General features: G+C 37.3%; 1 gene segment (V, D, J or C); it reads left to right on the forward strand.

Annotated features, from left to right (window-relative positions):
* Positions 1 to 6,323: 6,323 nt before the first annotated feature.
* LOC146894218 (immunoglobulin kappa variable 4-1-like) lies at positions 6,324 to 7,131 on the forward strand. The segment is given in 2 exon segments: positions 6,324 to 6,476; positions 6,689 to 7,131. Coding segments are annotated over 2 exon segments (477 nt in total).
* Positions 7,132 to 22,426: the final 15,295 nt, after the last annotated feature.

A 22,426-nucleotide genomic window follows, 5' to 3' on the forward strand; every position in this document is an offset into this window, starting at 1 on the left:
CATGAAAAAGGAAATCAGGACTGCGAGGGATCCTATCACCCACTGATACAAGGGGACGGATCTAATGAGAGTTTACCAAGGCCAGTTGGACTGGCACTGAACGAGGACGTGATCTAACCAGATTCTCGGAATTTGACCGGATTCTCTGAATGTGGCTGGCCCGCAGTCTTTCTGAAAAGCCATTGACTATGACACTGGGACTTGTTTCCTCTGCATATACTGGATTTTGGGGATCCTGTCTGTTTGGATACTCACCTTCCTGGACCTGGAGGGAGGGGGGAGGAACTTGAACTTCCCACAGGGCAGAAAACCCTGGCTGCCCTAAGGGACGAAGAGGGAGGAAGAGAGGGAGTGGGGGGAGTGGGAGGGTTTTGGGAGGAGGGGCGGAAATGGAAACTTTTATAATTTAATAAAATTACTTTCAAAAAAAAGAAAGAAATTAAGGAAATTCCATTCACAACTTCAAAACAAAATACTTAGGAACCAGTTTAAGAAAGGAAGGTAAAGATGCCTACACTGGAATCACTTGGATATTGAATAAGTTGAAGAAGAAAGACGATGGAAAGGTCTCCTACACTTATTAATAGAGCAATTCACGTAGGATGTGGTACCAGTGTGATACAAGAATGAAATTCCCATCAATATTCCCAGGGCCATTGCTTAAAGAGTTGAAAAACAAGTGAAAATAATTTCACTAACATCAATTGATGGATGTGATTCATAATATTTAGTGATGCTATCTCTTAAGCATTTTTTGCTCTGAATTCTTTCACTTTATTGAAAGAATGAAGCGCTGTATGTCCATCTATTGCAAGAAAATCGCACATTGTGTTTAACATAGGCTCTGTTGTGAAGGTTCTTCTCTGTGGGAGTAAGACCCTGTGTGTGTCTGTAGTGTGGCAGCACATTAGGACAGGGTGCATGGCATAAAATTGAGAATCTTAAAGAGAAGAAAGAGGAAGAGATCATAGGCACAGTTCTCTCCATGAGCACAGTGTTAGTGACCTCAAACCTTCCCAGTGTCCCTGTATTCATATACATTTCACCACTGAAATAACAGCCTGGGGACAAAGACTTTACCACATGGGAATTCTGGGATATTCAAGTTGTCATATACTGCAGTCCTTGATTGGGGAAAACTAAGCTTCACTCAATTCTTTGAATTTAAAGGATACTATGTGGGGATGTCATGGTCTTGATGTTTCTCACTGACAAATACCAGTAAGCATAAACTCTGACTGTTTCCTCTCTTTGTATACAATATTGATCCATTTTCAGTGCCCCTAGTTCAGGTGCCTTTGAGAAGACAAATGCTCATTATTAAAGATCCTTACTACTCAGCTAACCTGGGGTTTGTCTTAAAGGCCGTGGTACAGTGTAGAATTGATTGTGAGTGCCCAGAGGGACACAAAGGCCAGAGTCATTAACCCCTTTTGGTTTCAGAAAAAGAAGATGGCCAGTATTTCTGTTGTTCTCTTCATAGACCAAGCTGGGTAGCCTAAATTTTATTCTGATTGTCAGGAACTGTGGATTCTGAGGTAATGTTACTGTTTACAGAGTAAAATGTTCCTCTCTTTGTGAAGGTTTAAGTGAATTCAGCATTGGCTTTGGAGTGAAAAGATGGAGAGACCTGTCCTATCCTCAGTGGTGCCTGTTCATTGAGATGAAACAGAGTAATGACAGTGCACTGCCCAGATGGAACCTCAAATAAAGGTACATGTTGATTCCACAGAGCGAGTCACAAAATCACCTGGGATACACTAAAATACACTCGGGAAATCTTTGCTAATCCTAACTGCCGTAGGGTGACACAAGACCAGGTGTTCTTTGTAACTGTCTGTCACAGCTCCCAGCCCACTACGCCCTGCCTGGGAGATGTTCCTACCATGGCACTAGGCTCTTAGCGCTGTGATCTCACTTCTGGCTGGAAGGGGGTTCTTCTCTTCTGGGGAAAGAGGTATATTAACCTGGCGGAAGCTAAATAAAATCTGGCATTTGGCTCTTCTTGGCGGATGACCCAGATCTCTCTGTGTGTGTGTCTTGGGTTTAACCCCCAGAACCTTGCCCCAAGCTTATGGTAAGGTGTGGAAGGGGCGCAATCCGCACCATGAGGAGGGAGCGCAGATCCTGGTGGAACATCAAAACTTCCTAGGTTTCCTGCTACTTGAGGATCAGTCTTTGAGCTTTGTCATTCTACACACATGTAAAACATGGGATTTTAGAACACTTTGTTGTAAAAATTGTGAGGGTGTGAAAAAGAGATTTCTTAAACTAATGGCTGTGTCTGTCCCACTGTATTTGCTTTATAATTTTTCAATTTTTCACTAATAAAGCTTTCTCTATTATTATTTTCAAAGCATGGTTTTTATATTCAATAGATTGAGTAGAGAATTATTCAAAATTTATGGGAATCTTTCCTCAATTGTTCAAAATAAGAGTTTGAATATTGAATATTACTTGTTGTTTTGAAGATACAAGTTGATATCATCAACCAAATGTCACCTTTCCTCTTGTATTTGCTGGAGATTACAAAAGTTCCTCTTAAGTGGATTACATACAAGGCTCCTGAAACCAACTTACTGTTAAGCTTCTGATCTTCATATTTTGTCCATCACCATGGGCTAGGTCTCACTAGCTTTTCTTTTAGCCTTGTCCCATTCTCACAACTTTCTCTATTCTATCTTCCACAACATGGCCACATTCTCTTCTTGACTCTTTCACTATTTGCTATCTTCTTAGATGGAAGATTACCAAGTCTCACTATATATCCTGAACTGACCTGGAAATCATTACCTAGCACACAGTGCCACTGCACCTACAACTAACCCTGACTGCTGAATAACAAGTAACCACACCGGGTCCTTTTCATATTCTAGTCATTCTCCCATTGCAGGTGCATAAACTCTAGAAGCCCAAGAGTGCAATTCATCATCATGAAATCCTCCACTTATACATGAACTTACTTTGAACTTTTGTTTTTTGTCTCATGTAGAATGAGACACCTCAACAAAATGATCCTTAGCAGCACATTCAAATGCATATGTTTGATGTTTCCATGTTAACAGTTGAGCTCAGGACAGTGAAACTGTACTGTATGATTTTCCTAATGAGGCTCTCAAAGGTCACAGTCAAGGTATTTTCAGGGCTGCGTTCTATTCTGGGTACTCAAAAACCAATCATTGTAACAGCAATGCAGCCTTTTATTTTTAATCTGGTCTCACTAAGTGTTCTAAGATTAGCTTGATTTTGTATTTATCTTGACTCAATCACTCATGTGCCAGGATTAGAAACCTAATTCTCCATGTCTGAATATAGTTTACAGTTACTGGTGGGACTTGCACTATGGAAAACAGTAAAGAGTTAGAATTTTCAAGACTGCTACTAATCAGCATGAACCAGAAGTTGGTTGAATTCCATCCCCTAACATAGAAAAATAAGTATTGCATTCTAATACATATTGAGTCTTTTCAGAAACAAAACTATGGATTAAGCCACAGAGAAAAAATTAAATTTATTTTTATTATAGTTGAATATACTTCTTTGCCCATGAGTGCATTTTATTATCCATTTATATTTTGATATAAATTGGATTGATTTAAATTCTTACCATTGTTAATAGAGCAGTAATGAACACGCGTGTGGAAGTATATCTATTTTAGGATGATGTGTATTCATTCAGGAATATACCTAGTGCAGGAATAGCTAAATCATATGAAAGATTTTGTTTTTTTGTGGACCTATGTAGTGAAATTCACAGTGGCTGTACCAGTTTTCAGTCCCTCCAATACCATATACTGCATGTTCTTTATGTTAGTCATTCCATCAATTTTAGTCATTTTCATGATTTCCTTTTAATTTCTTAATCAAATGAAGTAATTTTATTTTTTCCTTTGGTTTCTATCTCACTGACAAAACCAAGAAGAATCCACATACTCCAGAAGATCATCTAGGAGTCAATAATCAACTCCAGAGGAACCCAGGTTATTTATACTCTGAAACTTTCTTTACCTCCAATCATATCTATTTATTTAGAAGAGAATGGATGACATTTATTCTTTTGTTCTCCATATTTCTGTATTGAGGATCATGGAGCTGAAAGCACCAATAAGGCTTTGCTTGGGTGAAGCTGTATTTCCTATGGGGCAAGGACCTCAGCTGTAAATTTTTGTCTATGGTCTTTCACAAAATTTCAGGCAATTTTCTATGATATTCCAAAGAAAAGTAACATGTGATTGCAGATGAACCATTTATGTAGAGATGTTTGCACTTTAGGCTATAACACTGTGTGTGGAGATTGCATGCCATTTACACCATGAGAAATAACACCCTCAGCTTCCATATTGCTGAGTTTGAGGATGAAATATGACTTTCCTGGGTGTTCATTTATGGTGGTATCCATGGAATAGGGTACTGGGTTCAAGAGCTCAATGTCAGCAACATCAGACTTCCAGGCTCCAAAGCTGGGAGCACATTATTCTGCATTGTTTTCAGCCAGTATGCTTATAGTGAGTTCAATTTTAATCATAGCCAAAGAAATCAAAAGCACCAGGATGGAAACTTGGTTTGTGGAAAAAGCAGTAATTAAGGACTGTCGGATTTTTTTTATCACACATTAAGAAACATGGGAATTTTGTTGTTTTAGTCTCCATGCTCTCCCCTTATGTACTGCAAAATCGCATGTTTAACGGTGAGAGTACCTGTGCTTGTAGGACCCCTGTCTCTATATGTCCAATCTGAATGAGCAGCAGTAAATGACTTGAAAGTCAATTTTAACTCATGGTAGCTGTCACAAAGGCAAATAAAAAAATTTATCAAAGATCCAGAACACAGCACAACTTATTAGATATTGATTGGAGCAGTTACTCATCTGTCATATTCTTGACCATGAATTGGGAACTTCCTTAGTCCACATACTGCTTGTTTCTCTCTTACAATGGTGTGTTAGCAGTTAAACAGAGAAGATCTGAACATGCTTATCTGAAATAATGTAACATTTTGTACATGAAAACTTGATGAATGAAATCACATAGTCAATGTAAATTAAAAGGGAAATTCATGCTACTTAAATGCATATTTAGAGTTTCATAATAGTATTTACTTAATGCTAAAACCTTAACATCAGTTAACTACTTAGAATTGAATATGAAATGTCATGAGTTGCCTTGCAACCACTTGATTGATCACACACATTTTTGAAGTATTATCTCCACTCATAGATTAGACTGGGCTAGAACTTGTGCCCCAGGCTGGACTTAAAGACTTAATACTCCTACTTATGTCTCTTCAGTCCTAGGATAACAGATAAATCTCAACTTCTTGCCATGATATTTTGTCTATTTATTTTCTGTTTCTCATACTTTATAAATAATACTGCATTTTTCTTTTATGTACTTTTAGAGTTTACCAACCTGAAGTCCAGGCAGGTTCTGTAATTTCTGCTATTACTTCTGATTTTCATTCATACTCAAACAATTTTTTCTTAGGATAGCAGCAATCTCTGGTACTGTGATTTATTGGTTTCAACAAAATTATTGCTTGATATAGGTGGCCATACACCTTCTGGAGAAGTTTTTACATGTTCATTATGTCAACAAGATCATTTTTATCCACTTTCAATATGAATGAATTTTAGATTATTCAAGAATATTCATTAGTAAAATAAACACTCTTGGCAGTGTTGGTCTACCGTCATGACTATTTGAAAAAATCTAGTTAATTGTGTTTCCTTTACTATCTTCTCAAATTTAAAGTCCTATTTCAGTTTTCTGATGTTGTAAGGAGGATACTTCTTTGTTCCTTCTGGGTTTACCCTTGTTTTGAAATGGACACTTCTCTCATCACAATTTTTGTCTGCTCTTTGTATTTTTGTTCCTTTATTAGTCTGGAAACTGAACCGAATGTTCATTCAACATAAGAGTGACTTTACACTTAAGAGATTTAAACAAACCCATTTAGCCTTAATTTGTTCTTTCATGCTTTTCCACTTTTTCTCTCTCCACCCATCCTTTCTTTTACTTCATGTTTTCTTATTCTAAGTTTCTTTTGCTGTTTTGAATTTTTGAACATATTTTATCATTTCCCTAGTGCTGTTAATCTAAGATAGCTTTCCTAACACTTCTGCAAAAGCAAACTGATTTAAATATGTCTTGGATTTTAACACAAAGTTGTTATCAGAGTACCTAATGAATTTCTGTTGGAAAGCAAAAAGCTCATGTATTTTAATGATCGTTCATACTGACTATGGTGTTATTTTTCCCTGTTGTTTAACCCAATCACTCACACATACTGCTTAGACACTTCCTTATATATTTGCTGACTGTTTTGCATGGCCCCTCCAGGCCAGCCTAGTTGCTAAGAATTTATAAACCAGACAAACAGAGCTTTTCAGTACGAACAGTGCTTTATCTGATAGGCAGGGGTGAACAAAATGGAGTCACAGACCCAGGTTCTCATGCCACTGCTCCTCTGGGTATCTGGTGAGAAATTTAAAATTGTCATAATCTTTTTAAATCACTTCTTTGTATTTAAGAAATTTACTGTGTATGCGAGGACATACTAATTCTTACAGTATTGTGTAAAATATACATGGACAAGGTGACATTCCATGGTCATTAAATGACAAATTTCAACTGTTACTATATTCTGTGTTTGCATATTATGAATCTTCATTTTATATTTCTTATTGCAGGTGCCTGTGCAGATATTGTGATGACCCAGTCTCCATCCTCCATGGCTGTGTCAGCAGGAGAGGAGGTTGCCATCAGCTGCAAGTCCAGTCAGAGTCTTTTATACAGCAAAGACCAGAAGAACTACTTGAACTGGTACCAGCAGAAGCCTGGGCAGGCTCCTAAACTGTTATTCTACTATGCATCCACTCGGGATACTGGGGTCCCTGATCGCTTCGTAGGCAGTGGATCTGAGACAGATTTTACTCTCACAATCAGCAGTGTTCAGGCTGAAGATCTGGCAGCTTACTACTGTATGCAATCGTACGATTTTCCTCCCACAGTGTTTCAACCTACAACAAAAACTTCTGAGAGTCCCAACAGCTGCCTGCAGCACAGGCTGTCCTGCACCTGCACACTTCTCCTCCTGCCTGGGAGACAGTGTGCCTGAAACTCTGATCAAAATGTTTTCAAAGCTGAGCAAGATATAGCGAATTCAGTGTCTCTTAATTCTTTAGGTATGAAAAAGCTGTATGTGAAAATGGAGAAGAGGACTCAGTATTATCTTTTTATTCCTTCTGTAACTTAAGACCACAAACTCTGTTAATTGAATTTGACGGACTTATCTTTCTGCAGTTTAGAGTTCTGGTATCCATTATGAAACTCTTTGGACTGAAGTGATGATGATGACAAACTATATTTTGCTAGGGAAACTGTGGGAAAGAGTGTTTTCTACTTTTCCAGATTCTAGAATTTTTTTTTACTTCCTTTGTGGTTTCAATTTCTTCTGGTTTTTTTATATTCTATTACATTTTAGTAGATTAAGTATTTCTCTGTCAGGGTGAGTGTGCATTTGTGTGTTGTGTGTAAGTGTGTGCATATTTCTAGGTGCACATGTGACATGGCCTAGTTGTGGAGAGCAAAGAACAGCTTGTACTTGATTGTCCCTTTGTCCCATGGGTTTTGGGGATCAAATCAAATTTGACATCAGGATTGGTGCCAAGTGTATTTGGTATGTGAGCAAACTTGCTGCTTCTTAAAATCTTTTATTAATTTAAATTCTTTATACACAATTTTCTTAAAAGCATTATTTTTCCAATATATCATCTATTTTGACCATATGTGCTAATCTTCCCCATTTCTCCTTCATTTCCTGCTATCTTTTCTTTCCTAAGTAGCCTTCTACTTTTATCTCTCTGTCTCTCATACACACACACATACGTACACACACACACACACACACGCCCACACAAGCCCACATACACATACACTATAAAAATACTATGCACACAGAAAAAATGAAAGATCATTTAATTGTGAGAACCCAGGCAAAAATATTAATGCTATAGAAGGAAACGATGAATAATGACTACTTGTAAACGAGATATTAGAATGTCCATTGGGGTAATTCAGAAACTCTACTACAGTTCAGGAGTAGGAAAACAAACTAAAACAAAATCTAACATACCAAGAAACTTCAACAAAATGACAGAAATAATAAGCATTTGTTAATAATCATATCTGACCACAAAACAGCAAAAATAATATACATATTGTTGGACTAGGTTAAAAAACGATACCCAACTGTCTTTTACCCCAAGGAGCACATCTAACTGGTAACAATATACATGTGCTGAGAGTCAAGTGATGGAAGCAAATCTAACAAGGGAATAGGGGTCCCAAACCAACCTGGCACAATTATCTTGCTATCTGTTACATTAGAATCTGAACAATGGTGAGTCAAGCAGATAAAGACAGCAGTAAAGGAAGCAATTCACCAATAACAATTTCAAATGCATACACATGAAATTTTGGGCCACAATTTTTATATTAGAAACCTGGATAGATGGTGAGAGGCCCCACTGGTTGGAGTTTTCAATCAAGCATAACCTGTCAACACTCTCTGAGCTTGGCAACATGGAGAAGTCCCTAAAACCTACCCGCCTCCCTAGTGGAAGGCTTCCTGTTCTCTACCTGACCTTATTTGAAACTGTCTCTTGTCCCAGATGCCTGACTTATCTCTAGTATGACCATTAACATAGTTCTTTGCAGAAGATTTCTTCATGTTGCCTAAATGGTAATTAGACAATGTGCTAGGACCTATTTTATAGGACTGTCCTGCCATGTATGATAACTAAGACTTGTACTAGGAACTTATGGAAGGATTGTGCTATATAGTGCAAATTATGTGATGAGTCAACCACTGTCCCCATCCTTTACATCTCCCCTCTCTGTAACCTGAAGTTTAGAGGCCTCCCAAAAACTGCCTCTCAGAAGACTATTTCTGTTGTGTTCAATCCAACACTCCAAGTTGCTACTTCTGCTCTGTTGTCATTTTTGAGTGGTTACCAATGGACTGTAAGAAAAATGCATTGAACCAAGAGGAAAAAGAACATTCATGATGGTGTATTTTAACAAAAACCATTAAGTAATCACATTTCATATGACTTATGAATAGGTTCCATAATGTCAAAAGACGATGATTAGCAAAGTTTACTCCAAAGACACTTTGTCCTAGGCTACAGATGAAAAAGAAAAGAATTCATCTTCAGTCACCTTGTGTCGATTAGAAGTATACCTTACATTTTCTATATGAGAGAAAATCAGTTATTTCTCATGGAATGAGTGGAGGAATATGGACCTTCCTGAGATATCTCAGGAATTAACAGCTGAGTAATAGAATATTCTTAGGAATTTAGATGACCGTTATAAATTCTATAAAGGGAAACAGCAACTTCTCCCGGGCTTTTTGGATTTGATATAAAGTGACAAGTAATGGAGTAGACTAATGTATCTAATAATGTAGGCCAGGTCTAGTAAATGACAGTCCTAATTTTAGGCAGATCTAAAGTTATAAGTAATATAAGAAGTTTTAGCTTTTCTGTTGAAAAACAGAATATTATGTCCAACAGAAAAATTAAAAATATACATAAAATAGAAAGTTAATTTTATAATCTCATTTCTAAAAGTATATAACATAAATGTGAGCTAGTGGGCCATCAAAGCTATATTTTGTTTGTTTTCAAGAATCTCTCCCAGCCTGTCATATGCCACATTGTTGGAGTGGGCACTGACTGTCCATAGAGACACACTTGGTGTCTGCACTATGTGCAGCTGCTCAACCATGTGGAAGGTGCAGATGAGATGAGGACACCTGTTTTCTCTTAGCACCAGACTTCATAGTAAGAAAAAAAATACAGAAACTTTACTTTGTTTTATTCCCTGGGGTACTTTACAACATTTCACAGTAAAGAAACATGTAGCAGGATACTTAGACTAGTTGAAACAGAGTCTCCACAGCAAGAGTCTTCAGTAGAGGAAGGGTGGGCATGCAACTTGGGATGAATGTAGCAATGCCTGTTTTATATATACCCTGAAACAGTGAGAGAGCTCAGCAATGATATTCAAAGTCAGTCTACCTGCAGCAAGCATTGTCTAGATTCAACTTGACAGTATGTATGGGGGAAAAGGAAACTTCCTCCATGAAATCAAATGCCTTGTTTTCTAAACTTCAGTTTCATACAAATGGTGTTGGACACTTCATCATCTCACTAATGAGACTTGATTAGTACCAAAGGTGTAACTTGATGTATAAAATAACTATGGTAGCTTTAAAAAAAGTGCTGTATAGTAAATTTTAATTTTTAGTCACTTTAAAATGTGAAAAAAGCTGTTTGTAAGTCTATAGAATTTATTTTACTTTAATATCATATTTTGATTTGTAATACATTCCCACTCAACATGAAATAAATGCAATTCAAAGGCAATACTTGGAAAGTGGGAGTTTTCATAAGAGACAGGTGAGCAAGTCTTAGTGAACTCATGGTCAAAAGTCATGAAGGATAGCATCTTTTAAGTACAAGAATTGTAATTATTGTCCTAATGCCAATATTTTATAATATCATCTCTGGGAGTGAAGAAAAAATCATTATTTTCATTTTTGTGCAACCTTTATAGTTATATTACAAATTATTTAAAAAGAGTGAAAAAGAAGACTTATGGATACTTTGCAGAATTCAGATACACTTTTAATGAATAGTTGACATTAACACTCCTAAACCTCTTCTAGGTCACTGAAAAGGAAGGAAAACAGCAGACTCACTGTATGGAGATAGTATTACACAGATGACAAAAATAAAGACTAAAAAGAAAATAAAAGGAAGAAAGGAGAGGCCAAATTCCATGATTAACATTAGGATGTCCTAATGCTTGTAATGGAAATCTAAGAACACATGAAGAGTCCTCTACACTTTAACCAAGCTTGTTTCTATTCAAATATAAAATTTTGACTCAAAACCAAAACTATTAATTTCAATCCAACACTAAGTTCTTATGAAACAGACATCCTGCCATTATCTTGGAGAATGAAAAACACTCACTTAAAGTCATTATAAAATCCCTGAATGGAACAGGAGTAGAAGCATCTATTTTAAATATAACTAAGTACATAGGACACAGCTACTGGCATGCACAAACTTGTCTGCAACTTCTGTTGGAAAAAGATGGAATACTTAGCTTCTATTGTCAAAATAATGACAAAAAAGTCAACTGTTTATTTTCTTCCAAAATTGAAACTTGGCATCATGGGACCGATGTTTTCAGTTGCACAATAAACTGACACATAGCCAGTACATATTGTTTGAAAATTACAAACAAACCCACAAACAGTGGACATACATCAATTTTTTTTGGAGGGTGGGGAGGGTTTTTCGAGACAGGGTTTCTCTGTGTCTTTGTAGCCTGTCCTGGAACTAGCTCTTGTAGACCAGGTTGGCCTTGAACTCACAGAGATCCACCTGCCTCTGCCTCCCGAGTACTGGGATTAAAAACGTGTGCCACCAGCACCCGGCTCATACATCTGATTTTTCACAATGCTATGTGAGTAGTACGGCGACACAGAGGACTATGATGGGTTATAATATAGAGTCTTCACTGATGTTGATCAAAACTACTGGTTGAGATGAATTTCTGCAACTACATGAGAACCCATTTTGTTGGACCAAATGCGTCAAGCTTTTCCTTGAAGTGGGTGCAGAGAAGGTTGTGAAGAATTGAATAACCTTGGTTTAATAGGTAGCAATCCACACACATTTGTCCAGGGTGTCATTTCAGAAATTTTCATAAAAGCCTGCTGCCTCCAGTGTGAAATGAGAGAATGAACAAGAGAGGATTCTACCTCTTCATGCATATGGGGTATCTCGAGAAAGCTGCTAACAGATCTGTGTGGGTGCCAGCACAAGATACATAGATCCAGGTCCCGACCCCTTGAGCAACATTGATGGTCCAGTAACCAAAAGCCTTATAGCAACAGAGGTTGTAGAAGATGAGAGAATGACAGATCTGAACAATTCTTAGCCAAGTTGTTTTTATTGTGTGTAAGTAACATTTGGTAGTAGTTGGACCATATTAACTGGGAGGTTTGCATTTGAGGCTAAGCAGTGAATGCGGAGATTGTGTGCCTTTTACACCATAATATGTGATGACAATCTCAGCCCCAATTATGACAATTTGGAGGATGAAGTATCACTTCCATGGGCCTTCATTAACAGTTGTATCTAGGGAAGATACACTAGACTTCCTGGCTCTAGAGTAGGGAACAAATTAATCTGTGTTGTATTCAGCCAGTAGGTTTGTAGTTAGTTCACCTTTAATCACAGTACAAGAAATCAAACGCACCAGGGATGAAAATTTGACTTGGGACATTCAGACTTTTCCTATTATACATTAAAGAAAATGAACTTTTGTCCTTTCAATCAGAAAAAAGTCCATGTATTCCCTTACATACTGGGAAAACACTTGTTTAACTGCAGGAGTCTTTGGATTTATAAGACCACAGTCTCCATGTGTCCAAACTGAAGGAACAGCAGTAAAAGATATCAAAACACAGGTTGATTTCATTATAACTGTCACAAAGCAAAATACAAAGTTTATCAAAGACAGAGAGCACAGATCAACCTGTTAGACATTGATATGGGGAGGTACCCATTTCTCATATTCTTGATCTTGAGATTGAGAACTTCCTTAATCCATGTACTGCTTGTATCTCTGTATGATGGTTTATTAGCAGTATGCAAAGTTTATCTGAATATGCTCATTAGAAACAATTTACAAATTTTACATGAAATGTAAATAAATAAAATTAATGAAATATGCAAAATAAAAGGGAAATGCATGTTATTTAAATAAATTTTTAATTTGCAACATTATTGATGGATTAATATTTAAACCTTAACATCATCTAACTACTTAGCATTGGGCATCAAATTCCAACCACTTGATTAATAAGATTGTCTCCATGCATAGGTGAGACTGGAGTAGAACTTGTACCCCAGGTTGGCCTCAAATACATAATCATTTTGCCTTTGTCTCTCTGGTTCTGTGATTGTATAAGGCACATGCGATTTTTTGCTTCTTTCCATGACATTTTGTTCATTAATTTTTCTATTTCTAGTTCTTTTTACATAATACTCGTTTTATTATTTAAGCCTTACATATACTTTCAGAGCCCCCAAAGCTGAAGACCAGGTATGTTCTGTGATTTCTGTTATTGCTATTGATTTTCATTCATACTCAAACATTTTTTTCTTAGGATGGCAATATTCTCTGATGCTGTGATTTCTGTAAAATTGTCACTTGAATTAGGATTGATCTGCCCCCTACTGGAGAGGTTTTTACTTGTTCACTATGTCAATAGCACAGTTTTCCACCAGTTACAGTACTGCTAATTTCTAGATTATTCTAGAATATGCATATTGGGAATAAAAACTTTTGATAGTGTTGGTTTACGTTCAGGAATACTTGAAGAAACATAGCTTGTTTTGTTCCCCACCAATTTCCCCAAATTTAGAATTCTTTTTCAAATTGCCCGTAGTTGTGCAGAGGATAAATTATTAGTTTCTGCTAGGTTTGCCTTTGCTTTGAGAGTAAAGCTTCTCTCACCTCAATTTTCAGTTAATGTTCCCCTGGATTTCCACAGAGTGAATTCTAGGTTGCTCTTTGTATCTATGTCCTTTGTTTAATTGAGAAAATGGAGCCCAGTGTTTATTTTCCAAAGTATAGAAGTGGACGTAATGTACCCCATTTTCTTTATCCATTTTTCAATTGAGGGGCAGGTTGTTTTCATTTTCTGTCTATTCAAAAAAAATGCTGCTATGAACAGCATTCTGAAAATGTCCCTGTGGTGTAAGTGTGCTTTCTTTGGATATATTCTCAAAAGTGGTATTGCTGGGGCTTGAGGTAGACTGATTCCTAATTTTCTGAGAAACTGTCATTCTTATTTGCACAGTAGCTGTAGATATTTGCACTCCCACCATCAATAGAGGAGTGCCCCCCTTATTCTACATTCTCTTAGCATCAGTGTTCTTGATCTTAGACATTCTGATTGGTGTAAGATGACATCTCAGAGTCATTTTGATTTGTCTTCCCTGATAGCTAAAGATGCTGAGCATTTCCTTAAGGGTCTTATGGTTATTTGAAATTCTTCTGTTGAGAATTGTCTTCTTAGATGATTACTCCATTTTTTTTCATGGATTTTTTGATAGTTTGATGTTTAGTTTCTCAAGTTCTATCTTTTGTTAAAAAATAGAGATTGTTTATTAAGAATGGAAAAATATGAGAAAGAATAGGAACAGGCTAGTGATGTGGAGAAAAGCAGCCACTCAGAAAGGACTGGGCCACCAGGCTCCTAACAATTTTTGTGACTCCTCACCCTCCCATTTCTAGATCACAGGCATGTCTCAATCACTCTTTCTTTGTTACCCATAAGAACAGGTTTACAATCTTTCTTGGTCATCTGGTTTTTGTCCTATTTTATTCTTGATGCCTTTTTTTTTTTCTACATGACTACTTGCCTGTCATAGGTGCACTGGTAGAGAAAATAAAACCATACACCTGTCCCTTTCTCAGCTTATGTTCAATAGGTAAAACTGAAAAACTTGCTAGGAACTGAATTTTTTCTCCCTCTAGCAAAGGGAGATCTTTTTATCAGGAATACATTACCTTAGCATCGTCAAAAAACAGGCCTCAACAATAAGAAGCACATCTACTCAAGTATGTTGCTAAATAGCTCTGCCACAGCACTGTGACCCACAGTACTGCTGCAAGCCTTAAACTGTTACGGTTTCCTAAAGCTTGGCTTAAGGCTAGTGGTAAATTAAGTCAATATATTTTTTCTCAATAGAAAAGAGAAGTCTGGTTAGATTGCAGCAACCAGAATATAAATTTAAGGATTTATGATAAGACATTATTAAATCCATGTGAGGGCTTTCTTTATTTTTTGATTTTGTTAGCTTTTTTGCTTTGTTTCTGGTAAGGCATTGACTCCCTTGAGGATATCAGTTATGATTCAAACACAGAAAGATCACCGTAAATTATTCCAGGTTGTTTTTAGTATTGTGAAGGTGGCACAGCCTTAAAAATATTAAACAATTTTAATGTTGAAATTCTTCCCATAAATATTATTTATAATATAATAAATAGAAATATTTATTCTATGTTTTCTGAAACTGGATAGTTTGCTTGTTCTTTTTGTGTCACAAGATAGAGTCAGATTTTTTTTCAAGAAATTAAAGTACCCTGTTCCCATGAGTATGAGAAGAAAGAAAGGACCCCTTCCCATAATGGCAGAGCATTAAATTGTTACCTATTATTATGTTAAACTTAATAGCCCCAAACAATTATTTAACTAATAGTGTTCTATATTAAATGTATTCCAATAGCTTAACAAGTAGTTTTGAATCACAACTTTCTATGAGGGTATCATCAATATTGTCCAGGGTGGTCATCACCTGAATGTGTATGACTGAAGATGACTGGTCCAAATTCTGGCTCGCTTACATGGCTGCCATTTGAAGGCTTTGATTCTTCACCAGATTGGTAATGCCATAGGGTTTCTTAAGTGTTCTGACATGGCAGGTGCCTTCCCCCTTGTCATGCTTCTAAATTGTCATGTGCTCTTTGAACTCACTGGGAAGTTGGTTTTGGAAGTGGGACTGCCTTCTCTCACCCATTGCAGACCCACATATGTTTGCTTCAGAGTATCCTCCAAGGCACCTTGTCCAGTGAACAGAGAGAACTACAAAAGAACCATAGAGTAAAAACATTGTGTCCCTGAAAACAGCTAGAAGGTAAACCAACAAATGTTACCAGTGTTTATCCCATGATATGAAAGTACCTACAATGGGAAAGAGAATCTGAGAAGTGAACTATGGAAAACTCATTATGAAAGCAAGAGAATGTTTGTAAATCCATCTGATTGACTCAACTTCCTCAGTTAGGTTTTGTTGGGCATTAAGTGCCCTATTTGGAAATATTATCTTTGTTGTTGCTGTTTTTTTTTGTTTTGCTTTTAGAAATAATTTCTCTGTGTATCCCTTGCTGGAACTCACTCTGCAGACTATGCTGGTCTTGAACTCAGAGATCCACTTATCTATACCTCTGCCTCCCAGGTGCTGAGATTAAAGGCCTATGTCACAACCATCCAGCATGATGATATTATCTCTATCTATTGCTATTTTGTTCTTTCACTTTCTAGACTCATCCATTGAGACATTGCTGTGCCTGGTACTCTCTCTATTAAAAACTCCAGTTGACAGCCTCAGCAGGTCTTCCCTAGCCTATTTCTGCCAGATGGTTTGAGCAAACAATGTAATGATGTTTTGCTATCTACCTACTTACATACCTGCATGTATATGTATATGTATATGTATATATATATATGTGTGTGTGTGTGTGTGTGTGTGTGTGTGTGTATGTGTGTGTGTGTGTATTTTCTACTCTTTACTATACATTTCATTACTATACACTTAACAGACTTATTCAAGACTGAAACTATGGCTCCTGAGGCTGATTCTCTGGGAACACAAAACATCCCTGGGGAAAATGATGCTATACAAAGTAAAGGAAGAAGTCATAGTGCTAATATGATTTCGTCTTAGAAATTACATATTAGCACTTTCACCATGCTCAAAAAGAAGGAAATTATTCCTTGCATATCAAAATACAGAGAATCAAATTGTGGGAACTCCTTCAACCAATAGCCTTTTGGATGCCAGCACATTTGCATCATGGTCTCAGGTACAATAAGTACAGATAAAAAGTGTGTGTGCAGGCAGTACCGAGAAGTTCTATCCAGAGAGCTATCCCTGCTGCAGTGCTGAGGAGTTCTATCCAGAGAGTGCTGAGGAGTTCTATCCAGAGCGTGCTGAGGAGTTTCATCCAGAGAGGAGGAGATGGGCAGGCACCAATGCAAGAATTCCTCCAGCAACCTGAAAGGCAACATGACATCTCCAGAATCCAGGGATCACGAAACTAGAAGAAATGAACACCCTACTCCAGAAGAAATAGAAGAAATTGACTCTAAGCAGATCTTTATGAAAATAATAGAGGAACTTAACCAGGAGGTGAAAATCTGCCGTAAAGAAATGGAAGATAAGTATAAAAAAAAGATTGAGGAAATGAGTAAAGAAATGGAAGAAAAATATACCAAAGGTTTGAAGAAATGAGTAAATCCGTAAATAAAATTCTGGGAAACCAAGAAAAAACAATCAAACAGGTAATGAAAACAGTTCAAGATTTGAAAACTGAAATGGAGTCAATGAAGAAATCACAAGTCAAGGGCCGGCTGGCTATTGAAAATCTAGGTAAATGAACAGAGACTTCAGAAACAAGCATAACCAATAGAATACAAGAGATAGAAGAAAGAATCTCAGACTCTGAGGACACCATAGAGAAATTAAACGCTCTAACCAAAGAAAACAGCAAATCCAACAAATTCTCATCACAAAACATTCAGGAAATGTGGGACACAATAAAAAAACCAAATCTAAGAATAATAGGGATTGAAGAAGGAGAAGAATTGCAGATCAAAGGTACAGAAAATATGTTCAACAAAATTATAGAAGAAAACTTCCCCAACCTAAAGAATGATATCCCTATGAAGGTTCAAGATGCATACAGAACACTGAATAGCCTGAATCAAAAAAAAATCCCCTCGCCATATAATAATCAAAACAAAAAACATTCAGATTAAAGAGAAAATATTAAGAGTTGCAAAGGAAAAAGATCAAGTAACTTATAAAGGTAAACCTATCAGACTTACACCAGACTTCTCGATGGAAACCATGAAAGACAGAAGGTCCTGGATAGAGGTACTGCAGAAACTAAGAGACCATGGACGCAAGCCCAGACTACTTTACCGAGCCAAGCTATCGTTCACTATCAACGGAGAAAACAAAATATTCCAGGATAAAAACAAATTTAAACAATACGTAGCAACAAATCCAGCTTTACAGAAAGTATTAGAAGGCAAATCACAACCCAAGGAATCCAACATTCCTAACACCACCAACAATAACTCAGGCATCTAGCGACCCTTCACAAGCACAACTCAAAGAAGGGAAATACATACACTGCACTACACCCCCAAAAAAATAACCGGAGTCAACAACCACTGGTCATTAATATCACTTAATATCAATGGACTCAATTCACCTATAAAGAGGCACAGACTTAGAGATTCGATACGAAAACAGGATCCAACCTTCTGCTGTTTACAAGAAACAGACCTCAACCACAAAGATAGACATCTACTCAGAGTAAAGGACTGGGAAAAGGTTTTCCAAGCAAACGGACCTAAGAAACAAGCTGGTGTGGCCATTCTAATATTTAACAAAATTGACTTCAAACTAAAATCTATCAGAAGAGATAGAGATGGATATTTCATACTCATAACAGGAACAATTCATCAGGAGGAAGTCTCAATCCTGAATATCTAAGCCCCTAATATAAAGGAACCCACTTATGTAAAAGAAACACTTCTAGAACTCAAGGCAGTCATCAAACCACACACTAATAGTAAGAGACTTCAACACACCTCTCTCACCAATGGACAGATCAATCAGACAGAAACCCAACAGAGAATTAAGAGAATTATTGGAGGTATTGAATCAAATGGACTTAACAGATATCTATAGAACATTCCAACCAAATAGGAAAGAATATACCTTCTTCTCTGCTGCCCATGGAACATTCTCAAAAATTGACCACATACTTGGTAACAAAGCAAACTTCCACAGATACAGAAAAATATTAGTGACCACCTGTGTCTTGTCAGATCACCATGGATTAAAGTTAGAATTCAACAACAGTGCTATCCCCAGGAAGACAACAAACTCATGGAAGTTGAACTGTCAGCTAGTAAATCACCCCTGGGTCAAGGAAGAAATAAAGAAAGAAATTAAAGTCTTCCTTGAATTTAATGAAAATAAAGACACAACATACTCAAACCTATGGGACACTATGAAAGCAGTGCTAAGAGGAAAGTTCATAGCACTAAGTGCCCAATTAAAGAAAACGGAGAAAGCACACATTGGAGACTTAACAGCACACTTGAAAACACTAGAAAAAAAGAAGCTGATTCACCCAGGAGGAGTAGAAGACTGGAAATAATCAAACTGAGGGCTGAAATCAACAAAATAGAAACACAGAAAACAATCCAAAGAATCAATGAAACTAAAAGTTTGATCTTGCAGAAAATCAACAAGATCGACAAACCCCTATTCAAACTAATCAAACGGCAGAGAGAGAACATGCAAGTTAATAAGATCAAAAATGAAAAGGGGGACATAACCACAGACACAGAGGAAATTCAGAGAATCATCGGATCTTACTACGAAAGTTTATATGCCACAAAGTTGGAAAATGTAAAAGAAATTGACATTTTTTAAGATAAGTACCATATACCAAAGTTGAACCAAGAACAGGTGAACAATCTAAATAGACCTGTTAGTCGCGAAGAATTAGAAGCTGTTATTAAAAATCTCCCTACCAAAAAAAGCCCAGGACCAGATGGTTTCAATGCAGAATTCTATCAGAACTTTCGGAAGATCTAATACCTATACTCCTTAATGTATTCCATATAAAGAAACAGAAGAGTCATTGCCAAACTCCTTTTATGAAGCTACAGTTACCCTGATACCAAAACCACACAAAGACACAACCAAGAAAGAGAATTACAGACCAATCTCACTCATGAACATCGGCGCGAAAATTCTCAACAAAATCCTGGCAAACCGAATCCAAGAACACATTAGAAAAATTATCCATTATAATCAAGTAGGCTTCATCAAAGAGATACAGGGCTGATTCAACATACGCAAATCTATCAATGTAATCCATCATATAAATAAACTGAAAGAAGAAGACCATATGATCATTTCATTGGATGCTGAAAAAGCATTTGACTAAATTCAACATCCCTTTATGATAAAGGTGTTAGAGAGATTGGGGATACAAGGATCATACCTAAATATAAAAAAAGCAATATACAGCAAGCCGACAGCTAACATCAAATTGAATGGAGAGAAACTCAAAGCCTTTCCAATAAAATTAGGAACACGACAAGGCTGTCCACTCTCTCCATACCTCTTCAATATAGTGCTTGAAGTTCTAGCAATAGCAATAAGACAACATAAGGAGATCAAGGGGATTCGAATTGGAAAGGATGAAGTAAAACTTTCGTTATTTGCTGACGATGTGATAGTGTACATAAGCGACTCCAAAAACTCTACCAAAGAACTCCTACAGCTGATAAACACCTTTAGTAACGTGGCAGGATACAAGATCAACTCCAAAAAATCAGTTGCCCACCTATACACAAAGGATACAGAAGCAGAGAGAGAAATCAGAGAAACATCACCTTTCACGATAGCCACAAATAGCATAAAATATCTTGGGGTTACTCTAAGCAAGGAAGTGAAAGACCTATTTGACAAGAGCTTTAAGTCTTTGAAGAAAGAAATTGAGGAGGATACCAGAAAATGGAAAGACCTCCCCTGCTCTTGGATTGGGAGAATCAACATAGTAAAAATGGCAATTCTACCAAAAGCAATCTAGAGATTCAATGCAATCCTCATAAAAATCCCATCAAAATTCTTCACAGACCTTGAGAGAGCAATAATCAAATTTATATGACAAAACAAAAAACCCAGGATAGCCACAACAATCTTATACAATAAAGGAACTTCTGGAGGCATTACCATCCCTGACTTCAAACTCTATTACAGAGCTACAGTATTGAAAACAGCTTGATATTGGCATAAGAACAGAGAAGTCGAACTACGGAATTGAATAGAAGACCCGGATATTAACCCACAAACCTGTGAACACTTGATTTTCGACAAGGGGGCTAAAGGTATGCAATGGAAGAAGGAAATCATCTTTAACAAATGGTGCTGGCATAACTGGATGTCAACCTGTAGAAGAATAAAAGCAGATCCATATCTATTACCTTGCACAAAACTCAAGTCCAAATGGATTAAAGACATCACCATTAATCTGTCCACTTTGAACCTGATAAAAGAGAAAGTGGGAAGTAGTCTACAAGATATAGGCACAGGAGGCCACTTCCTAAGTAGAACCCCAGTAGCACAGACAATAAGAGAAACAATGAAAAATGGGACCTACTGAAACTGTGAAGCTTCTGTAAAGCAAAGGACACTGTCAGTAAGACAAAAAGGCTACATTCAGACTGGGAAAAGATCTTCACCAACCCCTCATCAGACAAAGGTCTGATCTCCAAAATATACAAAGAACTCAAGAAACTAGACACTAAAACTCTAATTAACCCAATTAAAAAATGGGGTACTGAACTGAACAGAGAATTCACAACAGATGAACTTGGAATGGCAAGAAGACACTTAAGGACATGCTCAACCTCCTTAGCGATCAGGGAAATGCAAATCAAAACCACTTTGAGATACCATCTTACACCTGTCAGAATAGCTAAAGTCAAAAACACCAATGATAGCCCATGCTGGAGAGGATGTGGAGTGAGGGGAACACTCATCCATTGTTGGTGGGAATGCAAACTTGTACAGCCACTGTGGAAATCAGTGTGGCGGTTTCTCAGGAAACTGGGAGTCAACCTCCCTCAGTTCCCAGCAATTCCATTCTTGGGAATATACCCAAGAGATGCCCTATCATACTACCAAAGTATTTGTTCAACTATGTTCATAGCTGTATTATTTGTAATAGCCAGAACCTGGAAACAACCTAGGTGCCCCTCAATAGAAGAATGGTTAAAAAAGATGTGGAACATATACACATTAGAGTTTTACTCAGCGGTAAAAAACAATGACATCTTGAATTTTGCTTGTAAATGGATGGAAATAGAAAATGCTTTACTGAGTGAGGTAAGCCAGACCCAATAAGAGGAATATGGTATGTACTCACTCATAAGTGGTTTCTAGCCATAGTTAAAGGTCTTTGAGTTTATAATTTGTGATCCTAGAGAAGCTGAATAAGAAGGTGTACCTGAAGAAAATCATATAGTTATCCTTCTGGATATTAAAAGTAGGCAAGATTGCCAGGCAAACTTGGGTGCACGGAGCTTGGGGGGGGGTGGAAGTACGGGGAGATGGTTAGGGAGAGGGGGAGGATCGGGGATGGATTGGGGGAATGGGAGAGGGGAGGGAGGAAGGATGGTTGTGGGAGCAGGGAAGTTTATATCTCAACTAAGGGAGCCATTTTAGGGTACGCAAGAGACTTGATTCTGGAGGGGTTCCCAGGCCCAAGGAGAGGTCCCCAGATTGTACTCTGGGCAGCAGGGGAGATGGTGCCTGAACTGGCCTTGGCCCATAACCATACTGATGAATATTTTGCATATCACCACAGAACCTTCATATGGCGATGGATGGAGATAGAGACAGTGACACATATTGGAACAATGGAGTTAACTCCCTAGGCCCAAATGAGAAGCAGAC

The sequence above is a fragment of the Myodes glareolus genome, chromosome 6, assembly GCF_982192425.1.
Source record: "Myodes glareolus chromosome 6, mMyoGla1.1, whole genome shotgun sequence".
NCBI lineage: Eukaryota > Metazoa > Chordata > Mammalia > Rodentia > Cricetidae > Myodes > Myodes glareolus.